Below are 13,026 nucleotides of genomic sequence, written 5' to 3' on the forward strand. Positions count from 1 at the left end.
TTTTATTAAAAATTTTTTTTTATTCTAGTATCTGTGACATGGATTTTGTGATGTTAAATTTAGGGCTTTTACAAATCCACGCTAGCGATTCCAGCACAGCAAATGCAATGAAGCCCATTCAATTCCTATGGGCTTCATCGCATTTGCCTTGCCGGAATCCCTAGCATGGCTTTGTAAAAGGAGCCCTTAATCTTCTTGGTCTGGCTGTTATTTATTGTTTCTATTATACTATACTTGATGGATATTATTTATATTTCATGTTCTATGTCTTTCTTTTATCTGGAGTCCATATGACAGTTTTACTAGTATGAATAAATAAAATAAAAAGTAAATGTTATACTTGCCTGTTAGAGGGTGAGTCTCTTCAGATGTTCTTGATTCAGGATGATCCATGATGGGGAGATCTTCCTCTTGTTTAATGCTCAGTGAGAACACAGATGTTACAACTGGAAGGCCTGTGATGAGAAAATAAACATGTCTATGAATATTCAGACAGCCCTGATAAAATTTGTTTCCTAATATAAGATTAAGTTTCCACATCTTCGATGTTAATGATCTATCTCCTGTGATCTGAAAATGCAAAGCCCTTTAACTCCAAAACATTCACTTACTCGTGCTAGGATCATTCATGCTTTCTTTTCCCTCCAATTCACAGTGTTGTGCAAAATATTTCTTGCAAGTTTGAAAATGGACCAAGTCATCCTATTTTTGTATACTTTACACTGGCTTCTTTATTTAAATTAATGTTGTTGGGTTTTAAAATACTGAATGAGATGATTCCAGCTGATATGAACCATTTTGTGACTTTATATTCTCCCCGAAAAGATTTGCATTCTTTAGATGACATTCAATTTCAACTTTCATCATCAAAGGACATTTGTTTATGTGATCCAAGGAAGAGGATGATTCCAGACAGGGTCCAGTTCAGTTGCACTTGCTACAAACTGAATTACGATGTCAACCTTCTCATATGATCTTTAAAAATACCTTGAAAACATGGCTCTGTAGTCAGCTGTTCTGATCTATCTGGTTGAATTTTATGAGGTTCTGAATTATTTGCCAGTTCTGATTTGTTATTATTTTATTTGCAATATTATGATAGAGAAAATTATGGCAGATAAAGGCCATATAGGCTATCTAGTCTGCGTATCTATACCATCTACTATCTCTTCCTTTCTCTAAGACAGGGGTGTCCACCTCACTCCTCGAGGGCCACAGTCCAGTCGGGTTTTCAAGATTTCCCCCCATGAATATGCATGAGGTCTATTTGCATGCATGCCTCCAATGTATGCAATTAGATCTAATGCTTATTCACTGTGGAAATCCTGAAAACCCAACCTGGCGAGGGCCAAGCTTGGACACCCACATGCTTGTCCCACACTTTCTTGAATTCAGATACAGTCTTCATCTCCACCACTTCCACCCGGGAGTTGTTCTACACATCCACCACCCTTTCTAAAAAGAAGTATTTCCTTAGATTACTCCTGAGCCTATCCCCTTTTAACTTCATCTTATATCCTCTTATTCCAGTTTCCTTTCAGTTAAAAGAGACTTGCCTCCTGTACATATATGCCACGAAGATATTTAAATGTCTTCATCCTATCTCCTTTTTCTCATCTTTATTCCAAAGTACAGTGGGGGAAATAAGTATTTGATCCCTTGCTGATTTTGTAAGTTTGCCCACTGACAAAGACATGAGCAGCCCATAATTGAAGGGTAGGTTATTGGTAACAGTGAGAGATAGCACATCACAAATTAAATCCGGAAAATCACATTGTGGAAAGTATATGAATTTATTTGCATTCTGCAGAGGGAAATAAGTATTTAATCCCTCTGGCAAACAAGACCTAATACTTGGTGGCAAAACCCTTGTTGGCAAGCACAGCGGTCAGACGTCTTCTGTAGTTGATGATGAGGTTTGCACACATGTCAGGAGGAATTTTGGTCCACTCCTCTTTGCAGATCATCTCTAAATCATTAAGAGTTCTGGGCTGTCGCTTGGCAACTCGCAGCTTCAGCTCCCTCCATAAGTTTTCAATGGGATTAAGGTCTGGTGACTGGCTAGGCCACTCCATGACCCTAATGTGCTTCTTCCTGAGCCACTCCTTTGTTGCCTTGGCTGTATGTTTTGGGTCATTGTCGTGCTGGAAGACCCAGCCACGACCCATTTTTAAGGCCCTGGCGGAGGGAAGGAGGTTGTCACTCAGAATTGTACGGTACATGGCCCCATCCATTCTCCCATTGATGCGGTGAAGTAGTCCTGTGCCCTTAGCAGAGAAACACCCCCAAAACATAACATTTCCACCTCCATGCTTGACAGTGGGGACGGTGTTCTTTGGGTCATAGGCAGCATTTCTCTTCCTCCAAACACGGCGAGTTGAGTTCATGCCAAAGAGCTCAATTTTTGTCTCATCTGACCACAGCACCTTCTCCCAATCACTCTCGGCATCATCCAGGTGTTCACTGGCAAACTTCAGACGGGCCGTCACATGTGCCTTCCGGAGCAGGGGGACCTTGCGGGCACTGCAGGATTGCAATCCGTTATGTCGTAATGTGTTACCAATGGTTTTCGTGGTGACAGTGGTCCCAGCTGCCTTGAGATCATTGACAAGTTCCCCCCTTGTAGTTGTAGGCTGATTTCTAACCTTCCTCATGATCAAGGATACCCCACGAGGTGAGATTTTGCGTGGAGCCCCAGATCTTTGTCGATTGACAGTCATTTTGTACTTCTTCCATTTTCTTACTATGGCACCAACAGTTGTCTCCTTCTCGCCCAGCGTCTTACTGATGGTTTTGTAGCCCATTCCAGCCTTGTGCAGGTGTATGATCTTGTCCCTGACATCCTTAGACAGCTCCTTGCTCTTGGCCATTTTGTAGAGGTTAGAGTCTGACTGATTCACTGAGTCTGTGGACAGGTGTCTTTCATACAGGTGACCATTGCCGACAGCTGTCTGTCATGCAGGTAACGAGTTGATTTGGAGCATCTACCTGGTCTGTAGGGGCCAGATCTCTTACTGGTTGGTGGGGGATCAAATACTTATTTCCCTCTGCAGAATGCAAATAAATTCATATACTTTCCACAATGTGATTTTCCGGATTTAATTTGTGATGTGCTATCTCTCACTGTTACCAATAACCTACCCTTCAATTATGGGCTGCTCATGTCTTTGTCAGTGGGCAAACTTACAAAATCAGCAAGGGATCAAATACTTATTTCCCCCACTGTATATATACTGTTTCTGGAAAAAAAGTGCGTCCCCTAAACATTTTACAATAACAACCTCAAACCTGCACCAAATTAAGTACAATTTTATGTGAACAAAGTGAAATCTATTTGCGTCAGCAACGCCAAATTACATAGGAATCCCATTTAAGAGATTTTTAATTTTTACAACCAGCTGTCACAAATCTCAGTTTCTGACATGACTTAATTACTTACTCACTGACGTCATCTGTCATGGCGTTGCGTGTTGATAAAATGTTGTGAAAAGATCTGAGTTTTACTTAAAATGCTCAGAGTTGAAAAAGGATATGGCACTAAAAGATTAGATTTAAACATTCCGACTGCTCAGGTTGACATTAACTGTGTAAGAAACTCTAAATTTTGAGTAGTGTTATTTAAAATTTGACATCTCAGTAAGGTTACGGTGAATTTCTATGAAACCACACAACACTGTTTGAAATAGATGTCACTGCATGTAAAATTTTAATTAATTTGGTGCAGGTTTGTGGTTGTTATTGCAAAATGTTTAGGGGGCTCACTTTTTTTCTGGACACAGTGTATATATTGAAGTCTTTAAGTGTTTCTTCATACTCTTTATGATGGAGACCTTTGACCATTTTAGTAGCCACCCTCTGGACTGACTCCATCCTGTTTATATCTTTTTAAAGGTGTAGCTCCAGAATTGTACACAGTATTCTAAATTACTACTACTTATTTCTATAGCGCTACTAGATGTACGCAGCGCTGTACACTTGAACATGAAGAGACAGTCCCTGCTCGACACAGCTTACAAGCTAATTAGGCCAGACAAACAGGACAAACAAAAGATAAGGGCATATTAAAGTGAGGATGATAAAATAAGGGTTCTGAACAAGTGAATAAGGGTTAGGAGTTAAAAGCAGTTAAATGGGGCCTCACCAGAGACTGGCACCTCCTTTTCCCTGCTGGCAATTCTCTCTCTATGCACCAAGCATCCTTGTGGCTTTGGCTTTCATACTTTCTTCCTGTTTGGCCTTTCTTCCTGTTTGGCCACCTTAAGATCATCATATACAGTGGTGGAAATAAGTATTTGATCCCTTGCTGATTTTGTAAGTTTGCCCACTGACAAAGACATGAGCAGCCCATAATTGAAGGGTAGGTTATTGGTAACAGTGAGAGATAGCACATCACAAATTAAATCCGGAAAATCACATTGTGGAAAGTATATGAATTTATTTGCATTCTGCAGAGGGAAATAAGTATTTAATCCCTCTGGCAAACAAGACCTAATACTTGGTGGCAAAACCCTTGTTGGCAAGCACAGCGGTCAGACGTCTTCTGTAGTTGATGATGAGGTTTGCACACATGTCAGGAGGAATTTTGGTCCACTCCTCTTTGCAGATCATCTCTAAATCATTAAGAGTTCTGGGCTGTCGCTTGGCAACTCGCAGCTTCAGCTCCCTCCATAAGTTTTCAATGGGATTAAGGTCTGGTGACTGGCTAGGCCACTCCATGACCCTAATGTGCTTCTTCCTGAGCCACTCCTTTGTTGCCTTGGCTGTATGTTTTGGGTCATTGTCGTGCTGGAAGACCCAGCCACGACCCATTTTTAAGGCCCTGGCGGAGGGAAGGAGGTTGTCACTCAGAATTGTACGGTACATGGCCCCATCCATTCTCCCATTGATGCGGTGAAGTAGTCCTGTGCCCTTAGCAGAGAAACACCCCCAAAACATAACATTTCCACCTCCATGCTTGACAGTGGGGACGGTGTTCTTTGGGTCATAGGCAGCATTTCTCTTCCTCCAAACACGGCGAGTTGAGTTCATGCCAAAGAGCTCAATTTTTGTCTCATCTGACCACAGCACCTTCTCCCAATCACTCTCGGCATCATCCAGGTGTTCACTGGCAAACTTCAGACAGGCCGTCACATGTGCCTTCCGGAGCAGGGGGACCTTGCGGGCACTGCAGGATTGCAATCCGTTATGTCGTAATGTGTTACCAATGGTTTTCGTGGTGACAGTGGTCCCAGCTGCCTTGAGATCATTGACAAGTTCCCCCCTTGTAGTTGTAGGCTGATTTCTAACCTTCCTCATGATCAAGGATACCCCACGAGGTGAGATTTTGCGTGGAGCCCCAGATCTTTGTCGATTGACAGTCATTTTGTACTTCTTCCATTTTCTTACTATGGCACCAACAGTTGTCTCCTTCTCGCCCAGCGTCTTACTGATGGTTTTGTAGCCCATTCCAGCCTTGTGCAGGTGTATGATCTTGTCCCTGACATCCTTAGACAGCTCCTTGCTCTTGGCCATTTTGTAGAGGTTAGAGTCTGACTGATTCACTGAGTCTGTGGACAGGTGTCTTTCATACAGGTGACCATTGCCGACAGCTGTCTGTCATGCAGGTAACGAGTTGATTTGGAGCATCTACCTGGTCTGTAGGGGCCAGATCTCTTACTGGTTGGTGGGGGATCAAATACTTATTTCCCTCTGCAGAATGCAAATAAATTCATATACTTTCCACAATGTGATTTTCCGGATTTAATTTGTGATGTGCTATCTCTCACTGTTACCAATAAACTACCCTTCAATTATGGACTGCTCATGTCTTTGTCAGTGGGCAAACTTACAAAATCAGCAAGGGATCAAATACTTATTTCCACCACTGTATGATCACCCCCAAGTCCCACTCTTTTGTACTACTACTAATCATTTCTACAGTGCTACTAGATATACGCAGCACTGTACACATTATATGCAGGTACTTCCTCTGTCCCTAGAGGGCTCACAATCTATGGACCCTGTTTACTAAATGTATGGATGTCTCTAGCGTTAGCTCACGCTAAAAATGATAGCACACCTTAGTAAACAGGGCCCTAGGGTTTTTTGTACCTGGGGCAATGGAGGGTTAAGTGATTTGCCCAAGGTCACAAGGAGCTGCAGTGGGAATTGAACCCAGGTTGCCAAGCTCAAAGTCTGCTGCACTAACCATTGGGCTCGATTGGGTGGGAAAAAATTTTTCCACCTGGCAACCCTGGTTCTGTTAGTGCTGCTCACTTATCTCCAGGTGCCAGGGCCACAGGACCTGGTGCAGCATTTTGGCAGAGATGGGCTGGCACTGCTCTGCAATTCTGCAATCAGTCTATAGGGAAAGTCTTCCCCAGAACTAAGACCTCTCTGCCCATGCTGATGCAGGCTCACACTGTCTGACACCCGCATGGGCCAGCAGCATCAGAGGTCACCTGACGTCTGGCGCATACATGTGGGGATCTCCATATGCAGTTGAGCAAATTTTCCAGACACTTCCACATGCAGATAGTAGTGCTGCTCACCCACTGCCAGCGATGGTAGCATTAGTCACTGCTACTAACTAGTAGTCAGTTAGCTCTCGGTCTCAGAGTCTTCACTGTGTCTGCTCTGCACTCTGCAACAGTACTGGGCCGGGTGTTTTATTTTTTTGCTACAACAAACTAATCAATCAGCTCACCACTGAGCCAAGAGACCAGTCCGGATATTTGCAGGTACTATTCCATGGCTTGTCTGACCTCTTTTGGGTTGCGGGGGGAGGGAAGCTGTTCCATTGTACCCACAGAGAGCTACACATTTCACAAGTTGATATGTACATAGGGTTACCAGACATCCCTGATTCAGACTCCTGTCCCCAATTTTCCCTTGTTTGGCAACCATCTGTTCCAGATTTTTTTTGCCTTGCCCAGCCTGCCTCCCTTCACGTGATCCTGCATTTCCCTCTCTTGCCACCACCTGTCACCAGCATCATCCCTCCCCTCAAACCTCGCTTTCCACTCCCGGCTCCTTCCCTCCAGTGTCAGGGTTAGGAAGTACAGTGCCACAATGTAAAGACTCTCGTCAACTACTCTGTGCGTCTCTGCTAGGTTCTGCCCAAAATGCAACAGGCGGTGTACATCAGAAGGGGTGGGACCCGGCAGAGCCACACTGCGTGGCCAAGGAGAGTCCTTGCATCACAGCACTGTACTTCCTAACATTAAACCAAAGGGAAGGAACCGGGAGCTGCAAAGGGAGAGCTCAGGGGAGAAGCGGGGGTAGAGGAAGGGGAAAGAATTAGATGCAAGGCCAGAAGGGGGAGAGAGAGATGCAAGTGCTGGACTGGGTCTGAAAGTGGATATGACTGGGCTGAAAGGGGGACGAGAGAGAGGTGGAGATGGCTTACTGGAAGGGCAGAGATGGAGGTGGCTGGAAGAAAGGGGAAGAAGAGAGAAAGAGAAAGATATTGGCTTAACGGAAGAGCAGAGGAGAGAGCGGTAGAGATAGCTGGACTGAAAAGGGGGGAGAGAAAGAGATGGCTGGATTGAAAGGGGGAAGAAAGAGAAGTAGAGATGGCTGAAGTAGAAAAGCGGAGGGGAGACAGGTGAAGACTATAATTTTTAAAGTGGAAAATTGCCATGGAAAGGCTCCACCCTGCCCCACCTGACCCCACCCAGGTGTCTGAAATTTGGAAGCCAAAAATCTGGTAACCTTATATGTACATATTCACAATACAGTATTGCTTGTAAACATACTACATTCTGTGGTCCAACTTAAGGATATTTTTTTACTTTTTACATTGTAATAAAAAAGTAGTTTAAGAGCTGTACTTTTTTATTTTTACTTGAGTATTTTGTTTGGATAAGACTTTCTACTTTTACTTCACTACTTTTGAAGCCAATACTTTTACGTTTTACCTAAGTACTTTTAAAAAAGTAACAACATCTCTGTCAGAATATTATAAGCCTGCCAATCACTTAAGGGCTCATACCAAGGGTTTGTAATACTGTACATATACTACCTTTCTGTGGTATAACCAAAGTGGTTTACACACTACATATAGGTACATTCTCTATCCCTAGTGGGCTCATAGTATCTGGGGCAAGAGATGAATGTTTGATCTGAGTGCTCTGTCTATCTGAATATAAAATTGCAATAATCCACTGGCTGAAATTACCTCCCTAAACTGTGTAGACAGTGAGAAGTTGTTTGGCACAATTTCCCCAAGGTCAATTTGATGGTTAAAACAGTGGATTTCAAAGAGTTTGCCTTTATGAGCAGCAGAACAGAGCTGTTCAGGGGACAAAAAGATGGCAGTACTTGTACTTATGAAGCAAACACGGAGAATGGCACTGAATCTCCTCCCTCTGTATCTGTGAAGCACCTTCTGATTAAATGGGAAGCGCTCCGGAGCTGGTTTGATAAGTTAAAACATGGACTCACTGAGGTAAATGGGAGACTGCAGAAATGGCAGCAGAACTCAGAGCAGATATTGATGAGCTGGGGCAGAGGGTAGAAGACATGGAGAAAACGGAAGTTCAAGGAAAGCAGGTAGCCAAGGCCCAGCAGTAGATAAAAGGACTAGGCTAAAGAGCTCCTCATAGCTAAGGCTGAGGACTGAATGGGGCAACATAACTTAAGAATTAAGGGTGTCCCTGAACTTCCTGAATATGCAAACTGTAATAACATGACTATGAAGATTTACAAGGCAGCTCCAAGTATGGAATGATCAACCCTCACCACCCAGCTCCGGCTGTGATTGTGTTCCTTGATGGAGCGCATAGAGTACAAGAGTGCTCCAAAATAATGCCCCACATGATATTGTGATCTGTATTTATTATACTGTTAAGAAATGATTATGCAAAAAGTAAGAGCTGTTTATAGCTTGCTTTGGGAAGGGCACCAAGTCGCTATTTACATAGACTTATCTCCTGAACCCTCCAAAAGTAGAGCTATTTTAATACTGTTACCTCTAAGCTGCAACAGGACAAAATCAAGTACCAAAAGCTATACATGTTCGGACTGGCATTTACAGCAGGGGCACAGCCAGAAGTCCAATTTTGGGGGAGCCCAGGAGGAAAGCATTTCCTCTCAACTGTTCTCTCCCCCTACCTCCCAACACCCCTTGCGTCCCTCCCACTCATACCTTTGCTGGTAGGGAAGCCCAAGCCCCACCAGCTGAAGAGATTCGCTGGCCGAGCCCCTGCCCATGTTGTCTTAGCAGCTAGGAAGCTGGTGCAGTGATTCATCTGCAGATGCCGGCACTTCTGTGCACGCTCAGAACTGAGCATGATTAGAAGTGCCACATCTGTGACTGAAGCACCCCACTGGCTTCATCACTGTTGAGATAACACAGCTGAGGGCTCGGCCAGCAAATCTCTTCCTGGGCATCCCCATCAGCCATTCATCCAGTACTGCAATTTTGGAGAGGGCCTGAGCCCAAAGTTGGGGGAGGCCCCTTCACCTCCCCCTGTGGCTACACCACTGGTTTACAGTTAACGAGATTACCAAGAGAGTGGTCAAGCTAGAAGAAGTATATGAACCTTATGGGACGAAGCACACAGGACTTCATCTGCTGGTCAACAGACACAACTCACAGGTTATGGACTGGTCTGGGTGAGGCCACTAAGGAATGGGGCTAGGGTTGTCTTGTGAAGTTTACAGAATGTGGGATAAAACAGTCTTTATCGAATGGGACAATGGGAAGTGAGCTAGTCAGTTTTGTTCAGCTAAAAGAGAAATACGAATTGGGAAACAGATATTTCCTATATTATATGCAAGTTGATATACTCTGCTCATAAATATGATTTTGTTACCCCTTTCTTTCTCAAATTACACTGGTTACATATTGAAGCTAGAGTGCAATTCAAAACTTTGCACTATGATATTTAAATCACCTTAAGGTAATGCACCTGCTTATATGGCTGATTTTTTAAAGTTTTTGAATTTTCGGAACCAGTTGTTGTTAAGTCTTCCCACTGTAAAGAAGATGCCCGGAAACAGTTATCTCTGTTTTACTAGGCTGCTTTAGTCTTGAACTCTGCCATCCCATTCCAAACTCTACCTCATTCCAGTGGTCACTCTGCCCCATGGTATCATTCTGGACTCTGCCTCCAGAAATGGCATCTCTGTCGAGTGGTGTGACTTTGGTATAAATCCCATTCTAGCAAAGTTCTCGTGGTTTATCGATTCAAGTTAAAAACTTTTAATTCCCAACTTAGCTTGGCAAAGAAACAATTCCTCATAACACAACTTGTTTCCTCCTTCAACCCGACAAAAACACTTTTCTGGTTCATTAAACAAAATACCGTTCAACCCACTCTGCAAGTTTCATCGACCACACCACAACCAGACATGCTACCATCTTTATTTCTATCTAAGATTTATTCTCACTTACAAACTTTCTCTCCTTCAAATCCTACATCAATTAGCGTTTTACACTCTTCTTCAACTTCTACTAAGACACTTTCCGCTTCCTGGTCAGCTTTCTCTATACCTTCCATTACTATTCTTACTACTATCCTTTCCTCAATGTGCCTCACAATCTGCCTTCCTGATCCTGTACCCTCTCCTTGACTAAAATCTGCTCCACAAGGTCTTCTCACTCTTGCGCTGGCTATCATCTCACACAGTTTAGGTTCTGGAATAGTTTCTGGTATATGGAAAAAAGCTTGGATAGTCCTGTGCTATAAAAAAGCCCTCTTTGGATCCCTCAAATCCTCTCAATTACTGTCCAGTCTTCAACCTTTGCTTCCTATCTAAACTAGAAGAAAACATAGTTTAATCGCCAACTTCTAGATTACACCAAAAAAACTTTGATCTTACATCCCCGCCGCTCTAGGCATAGTACCGAAACTATCATTACTGCTTTTCTCAAGAATCTTTACAGCTCCTTGGATAAGGGTTATATCACTCTCACTGTTTCTTTGGATCTTTCTCTGGCTTTTGATCTCGTAGATCATTCCCTTCTCCTGTCTTGTCTTTCAGTCACAGTTCTTGATTGGTTTTCTTTGTTTTTGAGCAACCATTCCTTTGTAGTCTATTCTAACTTGACATCTTCCTTTACTGATTCCCTCAAATGCGGTGCCCCCCAGAGTTCAGTGCTATCTCCACTACTTTTCAACATCTTTATCAGTCCACTAGCAACATAAAATCAATCTTTCAACATACAATTTTTCATTTACACAGATGACATCTTACTGAGTTTCCCAGTCTCTCCTCTTAACATCAATCTCCAACCTCTCCAGGACTGTCTTGCTGCATTAACTAATTGGCTTAATAGTAACAAATTGAAACTAAATCCCCCCCAAATCATGGCTTGTTGGATTTCTGGTTCACTTTTTCAGCCCATTTCACCCCAAATTCTCTTTAATCTTCCTAGTCAACCAGTATCCTGCTTCTGTTACCTGGGTGTGTGGTTTGATTCTCAACTTATTTTTCTAAACACACCTCCGAAATCATCAGACGTGGTTTTATGGCATTACATATGCTACACTCAATTCGTTCCATCTTAGACTTCAACTCTTTACACACTGCCGTGCATGCTTTCCTCACTTTTAGGTTGGACTATTGTAGCATAACTTATGCTGGCCTTACTGCTGCCCACATTAAACATATACAGACTCTGCAGAGTTGTGCTGTCCACTTTCTATGTGGAGCATAAAGATTTGATCACACATCCCCACTACTTTCCCGTTTACATTGGTTGCCCATCAAATATTGTCTCCTCTTTAAGGTTCTTATGCTCACTCATAAAGCCTACTTCACTGGAGACCCTGCCTATCTACTTCAATTACTCCTTATACACCCTTGCACAATCTTCACTCGTTAGACGCCAACAGACTTGTACTTCCAAACCCAAGGTAGACCCAATTCAAGTCAACAGGGCATTCTGCCTTTTATTACCTGGCTCCCACACTATCGAACAGTCTACCAAAAACTATCTGTAGTGAAGAATCTTTTGTTAAGTTCAAATCCCTGTTGAAAACCTATTATTTCAAGAAAGCTTTTGGCCATGACTTCTGACAGCCTGCAGCCGGTTCCTGACGCATAGTGTACTTGGTTATGCTTTTCATAAGAATGCCTGTCTTCTATCATATCACTACTGGTGGTTCCTTTCATATTATTTTATGTCAATGATTTTAATTGTACACCGCCTAGACCCATTGTTTTGGAATAGGCGGTATAGCAAATTTTAATAACCATAAACATTAGCATAATGTAATCAAAAGCTACAGGTAGATCTTTGAGCTAAAATTACCCCATTTGAGGAAACCTGGGACAAAAAGGCTGTTTTCTAGACTGTGTGAGGCATTAATTGCTCCAGCTCCTATTAAGCCAGCCCATCTTAGAATATGGGAACCAGTTCTAAAAATGAGGATAGAAGAGGTGAACTGCCCAGAGATCTTTCTTGCTACAACTTTTACCAAGCTTTCTGGAGAATGATTATAAAGTTCCATATAGAGCATACATCACACCTATTCTTTTGCCAAAATAGTTGTAGACGGGTAATGGAGGCTGTTTGAAAAGATGCAGGCAGCTGGGAGACTATTTTCACTTGTGGTGGGAGTGCCCAAGAATTAAAGAATTCTGGTTAGACGTTGGTAAGTTATTCAGAGAGATAACTGGGGAGAAAGTGACGTCATGGATCCAGATGATTGCTTGAGCTTTTAGCTCTGCACAGCCCGATTTAACTTCAGCGTAAATCCCCCCCCCCCCCCCCCCCCCCCCCAATTTAGGCAATTTCACATACAGGGAGATCATTAAATCTATGGAGGAACATTTGAAGACCATGGCGATATGAGTATTTCGTTCTCCTCTCGTCACATATTGCAAGATTTTGCTTCACATCCTGGTGGAGCTGCAAGTCGCAAGACAGTTAAGATGGTGGAGACTGCCATTCAGCCATGCCTTCCAGTGACACAACCTCCTACAATGGAATTATCTCCAGATCCAATGGTGAATGGAGATCTACTTACAGAATTTCAGGTACTCCTTCAGGAAATTTAAAAAACTTATCTGATAGCAGTTCAGACTGAGCACATT

The 13,026-nt window shown here is 43.0% G+C and overlaps 1 protein-coding gene across 1 annotated transcript in view; it reads right to left on the reverse strand.

The window, feature by feature from the left end:
- LOC115471356 (oocyte zinc finger protein XlCOF6-like) overlaps nucleotides 1-13,026 on the reverse strand; it is a 58,461-nt gene that overhangs the window by 19,810 nt on the left and 25,625 nt on the right. The window contains exon 7 of the mRNA XM_030205057.1: nucleotides 345-455. Within this exon, the coding sequence (XP_030060917.1) occupies nucleotides 345-455 (111 nt within the window). The remainder of the gene's footprint in view (nucleotides 1-344; nucleotides 456-13,026) is intronic.

This window comes from Microcaecilia unicolor, chromosome 1, assembly GCF_901765095.1.
Source record: "Microcaecilia unicolor chromosome 1, aMicUni1.1, whole genome shotgun sequence".
In the NCBI taxonomy this organism is placed as follows: Eukaryota; Metazoa; Chordata; class Amphibia; order Gymnophiona; family Siphonopidae; genus Microcaecilia; species Microcaecilia unicolor.